The sequence below is a fragment of the Nyctereutes procyonoides genome, unplaced genomic scaffold (assembly GCF_905146905.1).
Source record: "Nyctereutes procyonoides isolate TBG_1078 unplaced genomic scaffold, NYPRO_anot_genome, whole genome shotgun sequence".
NCBI classification, from domain to species: Eukaryota; Metazoa; Chordata; class Mammalia; order Carnivora; family Canidae; genus Nyctereutes; species Nyctereutes procyonoides.
The window spans coordinates 21,612,777-21,632,880 of record NW_026575048.1 but is presented as its reverse complement, the minus strand read 5'-3'; the positions used below and the strand labels follow the sequence as shown (position 1 = coordinate 21,632,880).

Sequence of the window (20,104 nt, the reverse complement as noted above, 5' to 3'; positions counted from 1 at the left end):
AAATAAAATGTACTTGGGGGAGGGAGGTGGCTCCTCTTAGCCAGCAGCTTACTATAAAATACCCTCTTCTCCTTTATTTGCAAATATGTTCATTTATGAAGTCATCCTCCAGCTTTCATTTATTCTTTTATAATGATGATTTCTTTGCTCTTTATGTATTTGCAAGAGCCAACCAAAATTAAGATCCCATGCCCGGGAACTATACAAACATTAGCACCAGCAGGAACCAGCAAACTCACTAGCCAACAGATTATGAACACTGTGTGTCCACCATAGATCAAGGGTTGTGGATAACAATATCTAGAGTCGGGAGCAGAGAATGTTAAATAAAGGGGGCACATGGACTGTTCAAGCAGTCCCTAAGAGGGACAGCTGATATTCAGCCTTAGTGTTGCCAAAGCTTGTTTTGCCAGGGAAGCCAGAAGCTTGGATGTTCATTGAAATTTTATCAATGTTTAAGTATCAGCAATTGATTTTTTTAAAAACATAAACACCACCTGTGGGCCACATTAAGCTCATGTGCTGAAGGGACGAATCATTTGTTAAGCCAGATTTTAAGCTGTTGTTTTGCTTTGTTTTTAATGGTGATTCCTGTGTGTCACAGACCCTTTGTGTCAGGCTTACCCAGGATCTGGTGAACAATTTTTCTTGTAACCCAGTATCATATATATAGTTTCAACCAAAAAAAAAGCGAAGATCTCACCTATTATTACTTTGAGCAGAGTTTTAACAATAGATGCCAGAAAATAGCTAATGGACTATAATACCACAAGCCCCCTGAAAGTCAACAACTGTCTACATCTAATTCCAACTTCAGAAAGCCAAAGCCACTCTTACATATCCTCCATAGACAGCGTGGGCCACAGGGAGGGAACACTGGTTTCCTCATGCTTGGGGTCATGGTGAGCACGCCATCAGTCTTCTACATAAATGCTTTAAGTGGTGTAGGATATGAACCAGCACAACTCAAAACAGAAGCTGATCCTTCTTATATTCAATCAGAAATGTGATCAGAAGAAAATTGGGACGCCTGGGTGGCTCAGCAGTAAGCGCCTGCCTTCAGCTCAGGGTGTGATCCTGGAGTCCCGGATTGAGTCCCACATCAGGCTCCCTGTATGGAGCCTGCTTCTCCCTCTGCCTAGGTCTCTGCCTGTCTCTCATGAATAAAAAAAAATCTTTAAAAGAAGAAAACTGAATAATTCTGAAAATCTGTAGTAAACAATAGTTTGAGTGAGAAAGTATATGGATCTGGGTAGGGCAGTCTTACTTTACGTGAACATTAGGGATTATCAGTGGAATTTCCATGTTGGTTAGCTGTGTGGTACCATGCTGCAGAAGTCCTAGCTGTGTCTCTATGGAAATACTATAGTTCTTCTTAAAAAAAAAAAAAAAAAAAAAAAGGAAATTAGAAGATAAAGGGAGTCCAAAGCATTCCTAGAAACTCCTAGATACTGCTTTAGTGACCTGAGTTTGAGAATTGGACCAATGGCATTCTTCCTAATTATATAAGCACACAAAAGTTCTCATGGTTTCTTTTGTGTTACAAGGCTGGCCCACTTCTTATTCCTGTTCAGCATTACCCTGTTATATCACACAAGAGTTTTTTCAAGATCACTCTGGAGAGTGACTCTGCCTTTCCTATGAAGTACAAAGAGGAGCAGACTGGAAAGTCTTGCACAAGTTTCATTATGGAAACTTTCTTTTATATGAAACAATGGTTATTCTTTAGTAATATAGTTGTTTTTTATTTCAAAGAGTGGGGGAAAACATCACTAAGAGACAATAGCACAGGCTATTTTAATATTTTTTATTAAGGGCTATAAAAATATCCAGAAAGATAAATAAATGTGATGCAATGATATATGTCCTAATATGAATTACTTTCTTTCAGTACATTGTTTTTCTTCACAATTGCCTTCAAATCACAGGAGGCAGTGATTCCATGCTATTTCCTCTTCTTTTATTACACACTGCAGAATTTCTGAATCAGTATCCCGCCCTTAGTCTTCTCATTTATAAATCAAATTCATTTTCAATCCATTGTTTAGAGGGAGCGTATTTTCTTCTGTTCCACAAAGAGGACTTTTGTTTTCACTGTAAGAGAAAAATGAGTTGTAGCAGAAAACTAAAAGCGTCACCAGAAAATTTCTAAATAAAAATACCTATCAGACTACAAGTACTCTCCTTTTTCTTATTTTACTATTCCTCTGACACGGGGATGGAGCAGATTTGCAAACTCAGTTCCTCAATCCCAGAGGCCAGAGAAACCTAGAGAAAATGGGAAGGAAGCCAAGGGAAGGCTCACCAGCCAATCAGTGGCACATCTGGTACCCCACAGTCATTTCTCACCCAATGTGAAATATCCAAATTAAAAAAAGCAAGGAACAAAGCATGGAAAGCACTCAAAGTCTTCACCCAGTTAATGAACACTTTTGCAGAAGATTAGCAAGACCAGACAAGAGCTGGACTCCAAAGAAAAAAAGCAACAAGAACTGAGCAGACCAAGGAAGAAAAGGCAGTCTGGCTAGAAGAGTAAATACACATCAAACCTTATACTTTCCAGAGATGCCTTAATATACCCAAATATGGATTCTGTAGTATGGTAATAGAATGAAAACTATAACCAAAATCTCATTATTGAAAATACCATAACAGAGTACAGCTCTCTGAAACAAAACCAAAACAAAAGTACTAATTGCCTGGGGTGCCTGGATGGTTCAGTCAGTTGAGTGTTCAACTCTTGGTTTCAGCTCAGGTCATGATCACAGGGTCAGAAATCAAGCCCCGTGGGATCCCTGGGTGGCTCAGCGGTTTGGCGCCTGCCTTTGGCCCAGGGGGCGATTCTGGAGTCCCGGGATCAAGTCCCGCGTCGGGCTCCTGGCATGGAGCCTGCTTCTCCCTCTGCCTGTATCTCTGCCTCTCTCTCTATGTCTATGTCTATCATGAATAAATAAATAAAATCTTTAAAAAAAAAAAAAAGAAATCAAGCCCCGCTTTGGGCTCCATGCTCAGCACAGTCTGCTCAAGATTCTCTCTCCCTCCCCTTTCCTCTCTGCCCCTCCCCTCACTAATGCATGTGCAGATGCTCTCTAAAATAAGTAAATAAAAATAAAATCTTTAAAAAAGTACTAATTGCCTGGATGAAAGGTCAGGAACTAGTGCTGGGCAGTAAGGTTTTCATTGTTCTTAAAATGCCTTATAGCACTCCCCGATTTCAAAAATAATAACAGGAAGGTTAACTTAGGTCCACTTCATAGAAAAAGTAGGAGCCTGGAGTTGAAACTGGGTTTAAACCTGGGTGGCGCAGCGGTTTAGCGCCTGCCTTTGGCCCAGGGCACAATCCTGGAGACCCGGGATCGAATCCCACGTCGGGCTCCCAGTGCATGGAGCCTGCTTCTCCCTCTGCCTGTGTCTCTGCCTCTCTCAAAATGCTCGGCGTTCAGTTTGCTTCCCTATAAGGGGGATAACTCCATCTCCCTCACAGAATTGTTGTCAGATATACAGTTGAATTGAAAGGACACATTGCTATCCATAATCATAAACATAAATTAATTTTCTGTCAAAATATCTGCTGCTTAATTCATAGAAGAATAAATCTGTCAAACTCTTTCCTTACATCTAACCTAGATCTATTCTGCTTCAATTAAAGTCTATATTGTCTTGTTTAGTCATCCAAGGAATCAAAACTGACAAGTTTTCATTTTCTTTACGATAAGCCTTCATATATTTAGCAAAGTTAAATAAGCTTACGCCTCAGCCTTTAATCCTTCCTCGTTGCAAATGAGCATCTAGTTTTATATGAGGAAAAGGAGTCTGAAAAGACACAGGCTGGTTCTAGCCAGAGTATGCTATGAAATGCTCAAATAATTGGGAACTCTTCTGTTTCCTTTATAAAGCAGACTAATAAAACATTACCCTTAAACTAACCATTTACTCACTGCAATAATATATGCTGGGAGAACTGCCAAGCTATTTGGTACCTTGGGCAATGGGGCAGGCCCCAAGGCGAACATCATCATTCTGGCCTGCAGGGTATTCAGGAGGTGGGCAGAAAGCCAAGCAGTCCACTGTCCCAGAACATTCTCTTCTTCAGAAAAGACAAAGTTGTGCGGTCAAGACTTAGACCATCCCTTATCAGAAAAGCTCTAACAGTTTGTTTGAAATTTATATATGAATCTGTCCTCCCACTTTCAACTTATGATCAGAACTGCTCATGGTTGTGTTCTTTCCCAATCTCAAAACTTTTTAAGTTTGATATTATTTATCAATCTGATAAATAATAAGCTCCTAACACTTCTACACTAAGTATGAAAATCCTGATACATTTTCATACTGAAATATAAAAGGTTATTCAAGTAACATTTGTTAACACTGGACAAGTTCCTAAAAATAAACTCTAAAGATGCTTAATGCTAGAAAAACAATTACTTTAAAGTTCATCACTCTGAGTTTTCATCAGCTGATCTAAAGAAATCAGAGGGAGAAAAATACCACACCAACTCAGTATCATATTGCTGTGGTCTGAATACTTGTGTTCTCCCTACCCCAAATACATATGTTGAAATCCTAACCCCAAACAGGATGGTATTAGGAGGTGGGGGCCTCTGGGGAGTACTTTGGTCATGAGGATGTTTTCATGAACAGGAGTAACGCATTATAAAAGACCCCCACAATGCCTGCTTGCCCTTCCAAAGGCTACCAGGAAGAGGGCCTTCACCAGAAAGCAACCATGCTGGCACCTTGATCTTGGAAATTCCCAGGCCCAGAACTCTGAGAAATAAATTTCTGTTGTTATAAGCCACCTAGTCTGTGGTATTTTGTTATAGCAACCCAAAAGGACTAAGACACATACTCTATCATTCTAGTAATTTTTCTACCATATGAGGTATCACCCTGAAATTCAGACTCCCAATCATCAGGTACAAACCTAGAATCTCTTTTATGTAATGATAAAGAATGACCAAAAATTTTAACACCATAAAAACAGCAGGGAATTTTACTTTTGTTGAAGAATGGAAATTATCCAATTTTAAGCTGACAACAGGGCTTATTTTGAAGGTGATATTTTTATTTTTCTTAGACATTAATGAATGCAGCATAATGAACGGTTCAATAGTGGTTGTGAGACCTGTACAGACTCTGAAGGTGGCTATGAATGTAAAATGTAGCTGTTAGCCAGGATTCACACTTAGAGCCTGCCCAGACATCATGCACTGTCTGTGAAACCTCTCATTAATAGGTCCCTACATAGAGTAGTTTAGGGCCCAGGCTTTGGAGTCAGACAGTCTTGAGTTCAAATCTTTGTTTAAACATATTTTAGCTGTGTGTCCTTGATTAATCAAGATTCTTGACAAGAGATTCCTCATCTACAAAATGGACATTGCCTGGAGAGTACAGGTGCTTGTGTTCATGACATCTGAAGATACGAGATTTGAATAGGTAAGACAGACCTTTCCATTTTTTTTGATCATTCAAAGCACTTGTTTCCTTTCTTTTAGGGATCACTGTCTTTTATTGCCTTTATTGTCCTTTTGTTGTTTCCGGGGGCGGAAGGGAAATTCCATTCCTATTATTCCATCTTGGCCAGAAGTAAGAGTCTATGAGGTCTTAGTTAATGAAAAAGCTGATTATGAGGTTAAGTAACTGTCTTTCATTATATAAGGGATTAATTTTGGGAATAGGATTCTGATACCAGTTCAATTCTGATCACCAATTGGGTGTCTTACAATTCAACTCAATTCTGCTCTCTTTTTGTGCCCTAGCATAGCCATGGCTCGTGGTCCCAAGAAGCATCTGAAGCATGTGTAGCTCCAAAGCACTAGATGCTAGATAAACTGACCAGTGCGTTTGCTTCTCATCCATCTACTGGTCCCCACAACCTCAGAGAATGTCTCCCACTCATCATTTTCCTAAGGAACAGACTTAAGTATGCCCTAACAGGAGATTAAGTAAAGAATCTGTTTGCAGTGTTTTATTAAGATTGATGGCAAGGTCTGAACCGATATAACCTACCCTGCTGGTTTTATGGATGTCACCAGCATTGACAAGACATCCATCTGATGTATGACCCCAAGGGATGCTTTGCTATTCATCATATCACACCTGAGGAGGTCAAGTAGAAGTTGTGCAAACTGAGAAAGATCTCTGTTGGGACAAAAGGAATCCCTCAACTGGTGACGCATGATGCTCACACCATGTGAAATCTTGAGCTCATCAAGGTGAAGGACAACATTCAGACTGATTTGGAGACTGGAAAGATTACTGATTTCATCAAGTTTGACACTGGTAATCTGTGTATGGTGACTGGAGGTGCTAACCTGGGAAGAATTGGTGTGATTACCAACAGACAGACACCCTGGTTCTTTTGATGTAGTTCAAGCGAAAGATACCAATATGAGAGCTTTGCCACCCGGCTCCCCAACATTTTTGTTATTGGCAAAAGCAACAAACCATTTCCTTTCCCCATTGAAAAGGTATCTGCTTCACCACTGCTTGAGAGAGAGACTAGAGACTGGCAGCCAGAGCAGTGGGTAAAATGGTCTGCAGGTGATGTGACTGAAATTATGCTTAATTAAAGATAATACAGCATGATTTAAAAAGAAGAAAAATCTTGATAGCAACTACCAGTGATTAGTAACTCAGGAAGAGCCAGACAAAAGTGACACACAGGGGCAAGGTATGGGGAAGGGGCACAAAGCTTCTATGCCCTTTCCCAGCAGGTCACCCTCCCACAATCACTACACGGTCACCAACCCAGAAGCTCCAGTACAGTTCTTATTAAGAAGCAATTATAAAGAGACTATTCAGAATCCAGGACACAAAAATGAAACAAATGGCCTGGAGTTTTAAAATAAATAATTTGTTTGCTAGTTTATATAAATCTGCTCATGAAATCCAAAAACAAAATTGGGCTCCTACCAATAGCAATCAGCTGCTGTCTTTTGTTTGTAAGCAGGCAATCTGGCCTTGGGAACACTTGTCTCTTTTGGACAAATACTTCTATCTACTGAGACCTTTAAAAAAAAAAAATTATTGAGAGAAAGAGAAAGCACAGGCAGGGGAAGAAGAGGGCGAAGCAGACTTTCTACTAAGCCAGGAACCCAATGTGGGGCTTAATCCCAGGACCCTGGCATCATGACCTGAGCCTAAGGCAGACACTTAACCGAATGAATCACCCAGGTGCCCCTTAATGAGACCATTTAAAGTTACCATTTATTATGGCATTTTAGCAGAGGGTATAAAATGGAAAAGGACTTTTCTTATCTTCCAGCACTAATATACAGATACCATACTTCTTAAATTCAAATCTGGACTGACCTAACTGCTTGCCACTGTTAGATGATCCCAGGAGAATAGTCCCTTTCTTTCTGAAGATACTCTTTTCTTTGTTTCCAGAACAGTATCAGCTATACTTTTTACATGGCTAGTTTCCTTCCCAGAAAGAAACCTATCTAAAGGATAGAATAGAGGTGAAATCTGCCTCTTCCCAACTTTATGCTGTATCTCAGCATCCCGCTTGTGTCTCTCAAAGCACTGAGCAGAACATCATTTTCTTCTTTCTTTCTCTCCCTTCCAAACCAGATTATAAGTACCACGAGTGCGGAGACTAAGCCTGAATGTGTCCTGGTATATCACAGCACCTGGGACAGTAAGTGGCACTACAGTAAACATTCAAAACGCACTTGCTAACTGAATGCTACAGAATTAAAGGGGCCGCAAAACTGCCAAGATATGTTAAGCTTCATTCTGGAAAGGGCAGCAGACCTTGTAAGTATCTGAATTTATTTTGGAGTAATTTATCTGAATCTTACCAATTGGGTCATAATGTAAGAGAGTGAGTTTCTCCCGTAGTCGGCTTCTCTTAGTGTTGAAGGAGTAACCTGTTCCAGCTTGGCTCAGCATTTTCACCAGAATGGTTCTAAGATTTAAAAAGAAGCTATTACAAGCTGAGGAAATAGACTAAAGTCAGTCACAGGAGGATGGCGTATTGTGAGAACTCTGTACAGTAGTATTAGTTGTGGGAATATCACTTAGCCCTAAGAAGGTTCAGTTCTAAGACAGCCTACATTTTCCATAAACCACAGTTTCAATGGCTCAGATTTCCAAGGTTTGTTTCATTATAGAGTGCCTTGGTTATCAACTAACCAAGCAACAAAAATCAAACCACACTGTTGTTGTGGGAACTCAGACAACCACCTCTTGGAAGGAGAAGTCAGGAAGGGTGTGAATTTGCAAAAGTACTGGTAATGCTAGGTGACCAGTCACGAAATTGTGAAGATGGCCATCTCAAGAAAGAGCCCTCTCTTCCAAGATGTGCAATAGGAGTAGTCAGAAAGGGACAAAATAAAGGGATTGGAACTTTTACACTGCTAACATGCAAAACCTTGTTCCCCTTCATATTTTAAGTTATAGTCATCCAAAGAATAAAGTTCATGTTTTGCCTCACTAGACCTTTTAATACCTTGTACTGTTACTTTTTCATGTGTCTGGCTTCCCTGTGTAGACCATGCTATTTTATTTCTCATCTAACTCCAAAAAGAATTTGTAGCACCTACAATACATTACACATCTTTGCCTCCTTTTCGATGTCTAGCACAGTGCCTCACACTTAAGAGGCATACACTTGCTAATTAAGAAAGACAATATTTAGTCATTCATTCAAAAAGATTTAACAAATACTTATTAAGTGCTTACTCTGTGGAATGCACTACAGGAATTGCAAAGCTCTAAAAGGCTATAGCTGCCCCCTCCAGGAACCAACAGTACAGTAAGGAAGGTGAGTTGTGTAGACAAGGTCTATAAGGCAAGACATATTTGATAGATGTCACAAGAAGGATACAAAGAACATTAGAGGCAGGGAGTAACTCTAAAGAAACCAAAGGCATGGGAGGTTCCTAAAGAACCTGGAGGGGGGAACCCTAACATAAATAACTGGATTGTGGGAAAAGCAATATGAATAAAAGCTATCTTGGAGAAAACACTAACTTACATGTTTTTCATTAACTTTACTCCAAAATACCTAGTTTTATGATCTGTGATGTGTCTTGGGTTGTAAGCAAAGGCTGCATTAGAATTTTCCAATTTTTTTTTCCTGGAAAAGAATTTTCCTATTTTTAACACAGAAAATCTTACTTCAGTTATTGTCTACAAAATTTATTTTGAGATGCCACTTTGGTATTTATAGTCTCTCTGGTATAGTGTGGAATCTTTAATCTTTGCTATTTTTGAAATGCTTATTCCATGAATGCAAAGGATTACAAAACTCATTAAAACTGACTGTAGTTCAATCAAATCACAGCTTGTTCAGCCTGATTCCTGTAGTGGGTGGGCTCCAGACAAATAGCCCTGGGTCCTCCCTCTGAGGACACAGAAATATGGTGGTAGTCCAAAAAGAGAGCATGGGAACCCTGATGTTTTGTTTAGGAACAAGACAACAAGAGCTTCTTCAATTATTCAAACACTCACTTAAGTAGGTCGTTGGGCAGAAGGGAAAATATTTTTTGAAAGAATTCATAGAGCCAAAACAATTCCCCGAGTAAATAATCCTCAAACCAACTTTCAGAAAATCCAGACCAAATGCTTAGTTAAACCTAAGGAAGTACTGGCAGCGGCTGGAAAAACAAATTGAACATAAACAAGTAAAAATAAATAAATAAATAAAAAGAACGAAAGAAAAACCTTACTTACTTTGACTTGCTCTTGGCAACTTTTTTGCAGAGAGGAAAGGTTGAAAGAGAAAAAATATCAATTTATTAGCTTTTTTATGCAAAGTTCATATAAATGTCTGTGATACATATGTAAGTCACGAAGTAGGCCATGGCTTGCCATTCAACTACTCCCTAGCTTGTAGAGCTCCCGCTAGGATTCTAGAAGGAAGACAAAGATCCAAGAAGACCAACACAATTCTGGATATAATGCTTTGCACAATCCCTTTTCAGGTGGACCGGTTACTGCCCAAATCTCTCTAAGATCTGCTCCGTATGTTCCTCTCCTAAGGTGCAAAACATTTGCAATGGAACAAGCCACTGGTTTGACAAGTTAGCCGATGCAAATTGGAACCACCGTCATATTAGGTGGAGGAGGGAAACTACCGAGAGCCCAGCTGTTCTGACTTAGGGTAAATCACTGCCCGGTTCAGGCCATTTCCCCATCTTCAGAGTTCGAAGCAAGTGAACTAAAAATTCTGAGGTTTTTCCCCCAATTCGGACATGCAGGGATTGTACCAACACGTCCCTACGGAGGACGGGGGAAAGCGCCCCGCTCCTGCTGTTCAGACTCTACACTCCCCGCGTCGGACCCCAACCGGACCCAGAACCACCGCCGCAGAACCCCCCCACTCCGACCAAGTACCACCCGCCCCCAAGGGGAGGCGCGCCGCGGGGCATGCCGGACGTTGTAGTCCAGAAAGCCTGGAGAGTCGCAGCGCCAGCTTCCCGGCCGCCGCGCGCCCCCGGCCCCGCACCGTCGCGACGCCTGCCTCCCGCCCTCGCCGAAGGCCCAGCCGCCGCCTCCAGCCCCACTCACAGGTGACCGCGGACAGGAACATGGTGACAACACCCCCGCGGTCTCCGAAACGGGCCCAAAAATCGCTCAACAAACAAGTGCTTCCGGGGCACACACCTTGTCCCGGAAGAGGACGTCGGGAGCCGCCCGAGGCCACGCCCCCCGTATAAATTTTCAGGCCCTCCCCCACGGGTGACTTGAGTTCGTTGCAGGCCTGGCGTCTTACTTACTTCTGGGTCAGAGTTAGGTCCTTCCATACTTGTTTCATTAAATAATCGCCACCACCTGCTTTAAAGCCATAGGAACTGTTTCTCAGCTGCTCCAGGCTATCAGGCCCCCCTGTATTTCCTTAAAATGTTTCCTTCGGAGACGCCTGGGTGGCTCAGTGGTTGAGCATCTGCCTTTGGCTCAGGACATGATCCTGGGGTCCTGGGGTCGAGTCCCACATCAGGTTCCCCTCGAGCACCTGCTTCTCCTTCTGCCTGTGTCTCTGACTCCCTCTCTGTCTCTCATGTATAAAATAAAATAAAATCTAAAAAAAAAAAAAGTTTGCTTCGTTTGCCTCTCCCCAACCAACTTCATCTCCACCTGGTTAAGAGCTGCTCTCAGTCTCTTTAGAGTTAGAACTCCCACCTGAAGACCCCCCCATTCCTTAATCTGTTGGATTTCTAAGAGGGCACCACCTTGAGCAACTTCTGTTAACTGCTGTATCCGAGCACCTGCTACAGTACCTCCAAGAGGGGCTGGACAACAGGTTTGGGGTGCTCACGTAACTTGTTCAGTGTCACAAAACTAGTAAATGGCAGAGTCAGAATTCCAACACGGCTTGTATGGAGACTCATGCCTTTCCCACTAGACGTTGGGACCTACTACTAATTTGCATCTTCAGTTCTTCACGTCTCTCTGCAAGGAACCTGGGCTCTTTCAACACCAAGAGCATCTGTAACCTCATTTCCCAACTAATAATCAGGACTTCTGGATTTTTTTCCTAATCTGTGATTTTGTCTGTATATCAAATCTTACAAACGTGAAATAAAATTCAATCTCATGGATTCTCTTCACAAAAAGTAATAAAATTATTCGAAAGAAAATGTAGCTCTTCATGGGGCACCTGGGTGGCTCAGCTGGTTGAGCATCTACCTTCAGTTCAGGTCATGATCCCAGGGTCCCCGGATAGAGCCCTGCATGGAGCTCCCTGCTCAGCAGGGAGTTTGCTTCTCCCTCTCCCTATGCCCCTCCCCCCTGCTTATGCTCTCTCTCTCTCTCTCTCCCACTCTCCCACTCTCACCCCCTTACTCTCAAATAAATAAAATCTTGGGAAAAATTAAAAATAAAATTTAGTTCTTCAATTCCTTTTTTTTTTTTAATTAGGACTGTCCCTGGGGCACCTGGGTGGCTCAGTCAGTTAAGTGTCAAGTCATGATCCCAGAGTCCTAGGATAGAGGCCTGCATCAGGTTCCCTGCTCCTCAAGGAGTCTGCATCTCCCTCTCCCTCTTCCTCTACCCCTCCCTGCTGTTCATGTGTGCAGTCTTAATGTCTCAAATAAATAAATAAAATCTCTAAAAAATAAAAATAAAAATAAATTGCGGCTGTCCTTGCCTTTTAGTACCTTATAGGTTTTTATCACCGTCTAATGATTTTCAATCTTTTAATAACCTGACTCTAACAACTGAGTGCCTTCTAAGTGCCCAAATCCTTCCTTACCTTGTGCAGTTCATCTGCTGACAAAGAGTTTTAGGTGTTCAAGAAGGTCAGGTTTCTTATCTAGGAAATCCCTTTAGAGGATATATAAGAAAAGAACCCAGGACATGCATTTTAGCCTTTGTTCTGACCTTTGGAAAGTCAACTATTCACACCTCAGTTTCATGTTCAGTGGAGCATTGGATCAGTGGTTCTCATCCCTGATGTTATATCAGAGTCACCTGTTGTCTTTTTAAAAATCCATTTGCCACCAATGAGTTTCAGACCCTGTATTTTCCCCAAGTTTTCTATAAAGAAGCATTTCAAGCATATCAAAAAGTTGAAAGGATGGTGCAATGAAGACACCATATACCCAGTTCTACAAATGTTAACATTCTGCTATGTATACTGAATAAATAAGTATATTTTATATGTTTTTTTGCTAAGCTATATGAAAGTAAATTGCAGAAATCATAACCCTTCACCCCTACACATTTAAGTAGGTATCTGTCAAGACTAAGATTATAACTATACTACTTTCTCTCCTACAAAAATTAACAACAATTTCCTAATGTCTAGTCCATATTCAAATTGTCTTTTATAGCTGATTTCTTCCAAAACAGTATCTAATCAATGGACTAAGACAACATCTCTCTCTCTCTCTCTGTCATAATTTGACATCAAACTTTTGCCTCCCCTCCTTCCTCCTCTCTACAGAAGCCACTCTGATGAGGGCCCCAGTGATCCCTACAGTACCAAGTCCCATGGTCAATTCTCCAGCATTATGTTACTCAGCATCTATCAGTTTTATTTTACACGGTTCCTCCAATCCTCCTTGAAAAACTTGCTTCACCTGGTGTCCAGGTGTCCACTTTCTTGGTTCTCCTCCTTCCTCATCAGCAGTTCTTTCTCTGTTTTCACCTCACCCACCCCTCAATGGAGGCATGCCAGGAGCTCAGTCTTTGGATCTCATCTCTGTCCACTCATTCCCTTAGTGGTCACACCTGAGTTTGGGTTTTGAAAAGCTAGGGGCTGAAGTTTTCAAATTTATATCTCCAGTCTTAACCTTTCCTCTGGATTCCAGATTGCATATTTAACTGCCTACTGACATCTTATGTCCAAAATCAAATTCCCAAACTTGCTCTGTAACCCTAAGGCTTCCCCTGTATCAGTGTATGGCAATTTCATTTTTCCAGTTGTTCAAGTGAAAAGCCCAGGAGCCAACTTAATTCCTCTTTCTCTCATGCCTTATATGTAATCAATCAGTAAATTCTGTCAATCAAATACCCAATCAGTGAAGCCTTCCCTGGCCACAGAAGGAAAGCAATACACACACACACTCCCTATTCTCCTTACCTCACTTTATGTTTTCTTATAGCACTTCTCACCATTTACTATTTTGTACTTGTTGATTTCCTTATTATCTGTCTTGCTCACCACAATGTAGACTTCCTGAGATCAAGAACGAACTAAGTCTTATACACTTACTGCTGTATCCTGGAGCCTAACACAGTGCCTACCACATCTATTGACAATCTGATGAATGAACGAGTAAATGAGTCTGAGATGAGAGGTACCATACAAATTTTAATTAATAAATATGTTTAAATAGCAAACAATAATAAGGGTATACCAATAGTTTTAGCATTCAGGAGAATTTATAAGCTTGTGGGAGTTTGGGGGTTTTTCTTAGAGAGTGTGCACTGAGCCAGGAGGGGCAGAGGGTGAGAGAGAATCTTAAGCAGGCTCCATGCCCAGCATGAAGCCTGATGTGGGGCTCAATCTCACGATCCTAAACTCAGGGCCCTGAGATCACAACCTGAGCTGAAATCAAGAGTCGGACACTTGATTGACTAGGCCACCCACCCAAGCTTGCTCCTTCCTACAAGCTTGTTTTTAAAAAGAGATAGCAGTGGGGCACCTAGCTGGCTCAGTTGGAAGAGATTGCAGCTCTTGATCTCGGGATTGTGAGTTCAAGCCCCACATTGGCTGCAGAGATTACTTAAATAAATAAATAAAAATTTAAAAGAGAGATATTGGGGCACCTGGGTGGCTCAGGCAGTTGAGTGTCTGACTCTTGATCTCCGCTTAGATCTTGATCTCATGGTCGTAAGCTTGAGCCCCACATTGGGTTTTGCACTGACCATGGAACCCACTTAAAAAATTAAAAATATATATAAATAAATAAAAAGAGATAGCAAATGAACTATTTCTTGAAATTCCTGAATGGAGTAGAAAGGAAGCAGTGGCTTTCTAGTCTCATTACTTCAACCTGCATCCACCTGTTATCTACATGTAACACTCTGTTGGCAGTTGATAAGTATTAATTAAAATGTTTATTAATACAGATGCAATTCATGATTTGGGTTTGGGGGTGGGTTTTTGGGTGGGTGGGGTTTTTTTGCCTGAATCTACACAATGAGCCCTCTGTACCTTATTAAAGTGTAGAATAATTAGAGAATCCTGGCAGCCCAAGTGGAAGGGATGAAGGGCTTAGGGGAGGGGCACCCATCTCTTTGGAAGGGATGTGCCGAGTTGGGGAAAAGTACAGCTGTTTAGCCTGGATTCTCAGCCCAGGAAAGCAGATGGAGGAGAACATTTATTGAACATATACTTTTGCAGAGTTTTAGACAGTGCCTGTGTTACATTGCTGAACACTGCATTCCTAGCACTTAGCACTGGAATTCAAAACCAAGATCTAGAAGCTATTCCCCTCCTCCTCTACTGTTCCAAGAAATCCCATTGTCCAGCTCACTGTCATACCTATGTCCCACCTGACTTATGGTTGGGAAGTACAGTCACAATTCTTATCTACGGGGTCAGTGATTCTGGCTCCCTGACTTATTCCAGGGGCCTGGGAACATGGGCAGTGTAGGGAGGGAGACTCTGCAGGAGAAGGCTGGGGCTCCCTGCACAATGCTGGCACCTTCCCAAGTACAGACACCTCCAGGCAGATGAGACAGCTTCAGAATTAGGCCCTATCCCTCCACAGCTTGGTATTACAGCAAAGACTTCCTGAGGGAGTGAGACTAAAGGCTGGCAAGCCCTGGGGGCACCAGCTGGGTTCAAATCTGTGTTGTGGGTGTCCTCAGGTTGGCCCTCAATGCCTTCCATAATCTAGCCTTGACCTCCTAATTCAGTCCCATCTCTCTTCACTGGGGCCTGCTAAGTATTCGTCCCTTTCTGGATGAAGTCTCTCCTCACCCTCCACTCACCCTCCCACCCCTATTATACTTCCCTGTACTCCTCACTGGTTTGCTTCCCCGAACTGGCATTTAAGTCCCCTGAAGGCCAGAGCTTCTGAATCTCTGCACATCATCCCTCTAACCCTGCAGGCAAGAGCTCCTAAGGTGGCTGCCCTACTCACTTTGACAAATATGAACTGAGCACCTTATGTACTCAGGGAACATGCATCCGCCATTCCCTGTCTCTTCAATCTTCCTCCCCACCCAGGTCCACCCCAAGAATGGAAGGAACCTGGGAAAGAATAGAAGCAAAAGCACAATGTCTAAATGCTGGACAGTGAGCATCTTCCTGGAGCTTAGTGTTTAAAGAAGTGAGGGAGAGGAGCTAGAAAGGATGGCTGGACCTAGGTCACGAAGGAACTAGGATGTTGTGGTTGGGAGTCAGGGTCTGGTTCTGTGGCAGTGGGGGAGTTAAGTGATGCGATCAGACCCCTAGATTGGCAGCATCTGAAATCACATGGTTTTCCTGGCTAATTGGGAGAGAGGTAAGGACTCTCTCATCCCACCAACCAGAACACTCCCAATGTCCTTTTCATTTATGAAGCAACAATAGGGACTTTCTCTGCTCTGTATATTAATGCAGATTTATTTAAATTAACACAGGTATTTGGCGTCTCCTTGACAATTGGTAAGTTCTTCCTGCTTATTTATTATCTTAGACCGGTCACTGAGCCTTTTCTGAAGTGGGGAAAGGGAAGGAGGAAGGTGCCATAGACATCTTTGAGAATCTGCTAAAAAGTTTATTTTTATTTTTACTACTTTGTTTTAAAATTTGTTTTTCACTTTAGTGATCCTTTTGTTTTATTTTGTTCTGTTCTTTTTCTTTTATTTTCTGGTCTCTGACTTCTTTGGAATCATCTAGGGTGTATTCTGCTTAGGTCTTGTTTGATACGGCTTAGCTTTTCCAGGAAATGCACATATACTGGTCTAGAAACAATTTTACCTGGACTTTCCAGTCGCCCACAACCTTGGTTGCACATTGGAATCACTTGGGAAGCTTTATAAACTACTGGTTCCTACCTCCCACCCTGAGTTTTTAATTTAATCAATCGGAGTGCTGTCCACACATCGAGTTTTTTCAGCTTCCTAAGAGATTCTAATGTACAATCAAGATTGAAAAGTACTATGCTGGAGTACGTGGACGCCGAGCCAGGTCCCCAGTCTTAGACCATAAGCTCCAAGGGTGTCCATTTAACTTCGCATAGTGAGCAGCACCTCCCTGAGCAGGGTGGAGGGGAGAAAGTGCCCAATCTGAAAGACTGATGAAGTCTTGAAGCTGTAAGCAAAGAGGAGGTGCTCACATACATCCAAAAAAGCTGCAGAACACTTCTCAGAGATGCTGAAATGGAACACAAAGAGCAGAAAGTTTAGCTGCCTTCATGAAAGATGGATGGAAGTCCAGAGGACAACACCCTTCCCACCCGCATACTTCACCTGTCCCCAAGAAGGGCCACAAACATTATCAAAAGGCTGACAGTAACAGTCTTTGGGGAAAGTCAACAAATTAAATATGTGGTTTAGTTGATGGGTGATGTGGGTGGGGAGAGGATGGCAGTAAAGCACCTATGCAGGTATGGAGAATTAGAGGTAATGGGCTGAAACTGGCTGCTGGAGGAGGGAAAGGTTTGGGTCATGGTAAAGAAGAGGCATTCCGCCGCCTTCAGCCCAGGGTGGGATCCTGGAGACCTGGGATCGAGTCCCACATCGGGCTCCCTGCATGGAGCCTGCATCTCCCTTTACCTGTGTCTCTGCCTCTCTCTCTCTCTCTCTCTCTGTGTGTGTGTGTGTGTGTGTGTGTGTGTGTCATGCATAAATAAAATCTTAAAAAAAAAAAAAAGAGTCATTCCCTCCATGGATAGGAAGCAGGACGGTGGTAGGAAGAGAACTTCAGGTGTGCTGGAGGTCAGACTCCCCATTTATAACCATGGGACCCTGGGCAAGTTTCTTTTTTCTTTTTCTTTTTTTTTTTTTTTAGATTTTTATTTTATTTATTCATGAGAGACACACAGAGATAGGCAGAGACAAAGAGGGAGAAGCAGGCTCCTGGCAAGGAGCCCAATGCAGGACTCGATCCCAGGACCCTGGGATCACACCCCGATTCAAAGGCAGATCCCCAGCCACTGAGCCACCCAGGCAAACCCTGGCCTCAGTTTCTTATCTGAGACTTATGTGAGGATAACCTCAGAGGAGCACACGATCTCCGATGATTAATCAGGTCATCTCTAAAGTTGTTTCCATTGTGAAGTCCCATGAAGCTCGGAAATTTGAGCTCTGAAAATGCTTTGGAGGTTTCAAACTTGGTATCCATCAGAATCGCCTGGGTTGTTCACTACCTTACCAGGTAATACAACTCGGTAGATGGGCGAACGAGACCCACAGGTATTTTATAACTGTCACCTGTAGCTTCTGATGTTGCATGTGCTTTGGGAGTCATTGTTCTAGACTATTGTTTCTCAGCTCCTGGGGATCTTGTTAAAGGGCAGATTCTGAGCCAATAGGTCTGAAGCAAGGCCTGAAGGTCTGCACTTCTAACAAATTTGTAGATGGTGCTGAAACTGCTAGTTGTACCTCCTTGCCCCTCAAAGCGTAAGCTAAGCAGCATCCTAGCAGTAACATTTGGGAGCTTGTTAAATGTGCAGAATCTCAGGCCCCACCCAAGACTGACTGAATCAGAATCTGCATTTTAACAAGATCCCCCAGGTGATTTGCATGCACATTAAAGCTTGAGAAATCTATTCTAGAAGTGCCTTACTGACCAGGGAACCACAATTGAAATTTGGGATAATAATGGTAGAACAAGACTCAGTTTCTTAAACTGAAGTAGAAGTCAGAGAGGGTGGGATCCCTGAGTGGCTCAGCGGTTTAGCACCTGCCTTTGGCCCAGGGCGTGATCCTGGAGACCCAGGATCGAGTCCCACATCAGGCTCCCTGTATGGAGCCTGCCTTTCTCTCTCTCTCTCTCTCTCTCTCTCTCTCTGAGTGTCTCATGAGTAAATGAATAAAATCTTAAAAAAAAAAAAAAGTCAGAGGGGCAGGGATTTCCATCTGTTTTAATTACTGCCATGCTTGTGGGCCTGGCGCAGAGCAGGTGTCAATATTTATAAAGTAAATGGACAATGTAAGAGTCCAGTTTCTGGAGTCAGGCAAGGGCCAGAGTGGAGGCAGGAACCACCATGACTTGATGCTAACTACTAGGGCCAAGGTCTGTCTGGCCCTCTGCCCAGGAAAGATTGGTTCTGAAGCTGTCCTAGAGCAGATCTCTGGCCACAGGAGACAAGAGCATGTTAAGTCGTCTCATCTGAGGCAATTAAAAGGCTACAGAATAGTGCAACCAGGAAAATACACCAGCCTTCTAAGTAGATCTGCTATAGGAATCAAGGACTGAACCAACCAGTGGGGAGGTAGGTAGCCAGAGAAACCCCAGGCCCAGTAGGAGTAATTCCATGAAGCTGCCTGAAACACATTTGTCATGGGAAGAATTAAGTACACTCACCATCAACTCTATTACTCTATTTCCTTTGCTCAAAATAGATGTCAGTAAGATACATGCCAGGGTCAAAGGCAACCAGTGTGGCTCTGTGGGTTAAGACCAAATTCCATGTGCTATAAGTAGTTTGGGCAAATGTTAAATCCTACAAAGAACAAACAGTATTTGTTATTAACTGGCCTTAGAGGAATGGATTAATAACTCATATTTGAAATGATTATTATTCCTAGTCTTCAGGGGTGCCAGTCTAGAAAAGAAAACATTTCTGTTTGTTCTTTTTTTTTTTTTTTTTTTTTTTAGTGTGTTTGTATTTTCTATGTGTAGCATTATCCAGACTTTCTGGTTAACCCTGACAGTAGCAGTTAGGATTTCAGTGAAGTAAATTTATTCTTACTCTGCCCTAACAACAAATTGGGCTGAAGATTTTTGATAGATTCCTCAAAACACCAGCCCCTATTTCCTAATGATTATTCTAAATATACTGTGAATACAGGAGAATGCTTTTTAAAGCAGTGTTGTTTTTCTCAAGCCACTTCATTTGGTTGATTCCCACAAGTAAACTGGGTAAATAGTCATTGTGCATTCCTAAGGGTTCATCTCCCTTCACCCTGGACTGGATCCCATGTTTAAGGCAAAATGACCATATTAATGGCCCTACCAGTCTTGGCAAAGTTCCCATGAATAACTATTTTCAGAAGAATAATTTTCCATCACTGCTATCTCCTAACTAACCTGATCTTCAACCTAATTTCTAACTGCCTCAATGAGCCCAGTCCTACAGAGGGACAATTCCATGAGTGTCTCTGCAACCTCTCCAAGAGCTTTGAAATAGTTCCCCTAGAGCACAGAGTCCCCCAAGTTGCTGGGTACATATGAAGAGGGAACAAGAAATCAGACATTGCACTCACTGGCTACCAAACAAGTGATTTAAACTCTGGTACTGGGATCCCTGGGTGGCGCAGCGGTTTAGCGCCTGCCTTTGGCCCAGGGCGCGATCCTGGAGACCCGGGATCAAATCCCACGTCGGGCTCCCGGTGCATGGAGCCTGCTTCTCCCTCTGCCTGTGTCTCTGCCTCTCTCTCTCACTGTGTGCCTATCATAAATAAATAAAATTTAAAAAAAAATAAATAAATAAACTCTGGTACTCAACGGTCCCTGCAACAAACTGGTATGAATGTACCGTTGCAC

At 42.4% G+C, this 20,104-nt stretch overlaps 1 protein-coding gene and 1 pseudogene across 4 annotated transcripts; one reads left to right on the top strand and one right to left on the bottom strand.

Annotated features, from left to right (window-relative positions):
- Positions 1-5: 5 nt before the first annotated feature.
- On the bottom strand, positions 6-11,194 carry MRPL33 (mitochondrial ribosomal protein L33). Of its 4 annotated transcripts, none has more exons than XM_055326961.1 (4): positions 10,525-10,679; positions 9,688-9,706; positions 7,812-7,918; positions 6-2,094 (listed from the first exon to the last, which is right to left on the bottom strand). In XM_055326961.1, exons 1-4 carry the CDS (start codon positions 10,544-10,546, stop codon positions 2,045-2,047), a joined length of 198 nt encoding a protein of 65 aa, XP_055182936.1. In that variant the 5' UTR covers positions 10,547-10,679; the 3' UTR covers positions 6-2,044. The 4 variants fall into 4 exon arrangements, with proteins under 4 accessions (XP_055182936.1, XP_055182934.1, XP_055182935.1 ...); XM_055326960.1 differs by lacking the exon at positions 6-2,094 and adding an exon at positions 2,276-4,087 and having other exon boundaries at positions 10,525-11,194; XM_055326959.1 differs by lacking the exon at positions 9,688-9,706 and having other exon boundaries at positions 1,956-2,094; positions 10,525-10,996.
- LOC129510747 (40S ribosomal protein S4, X isoform-like) lies at positions 4,094-6,905 on the top strand (annotated as a pseudogene).
- Positions 11,195-20,104: the final 8,910 nt, after the last annotated feature.

Bases quoted from the DNA above. Each gene is read 5' to 3' on its own strand.
- MRPL33 (XM_055326958.1), bottom strand. From the start codon at position 10,760: ATGGAAGGACCTAACTCTGACCCAGAAGTAAGTAAGACGCCAGGCCTG. The intron at 7,919-10,524 runs GTGAGTGGGGCT...TTTAAATCTTAG, and splicing joins GTTCCTGTCCGCGGTCACCT to AACCATTCTGGTGAAAATGC. The intron at 4,088-7,811 runs GTAAGATTCAGA...TCTTTTCTGAAG, and splicing joins CTTACATTATGACCCAATTG to AAGAGAATGTTCTGGGACAG.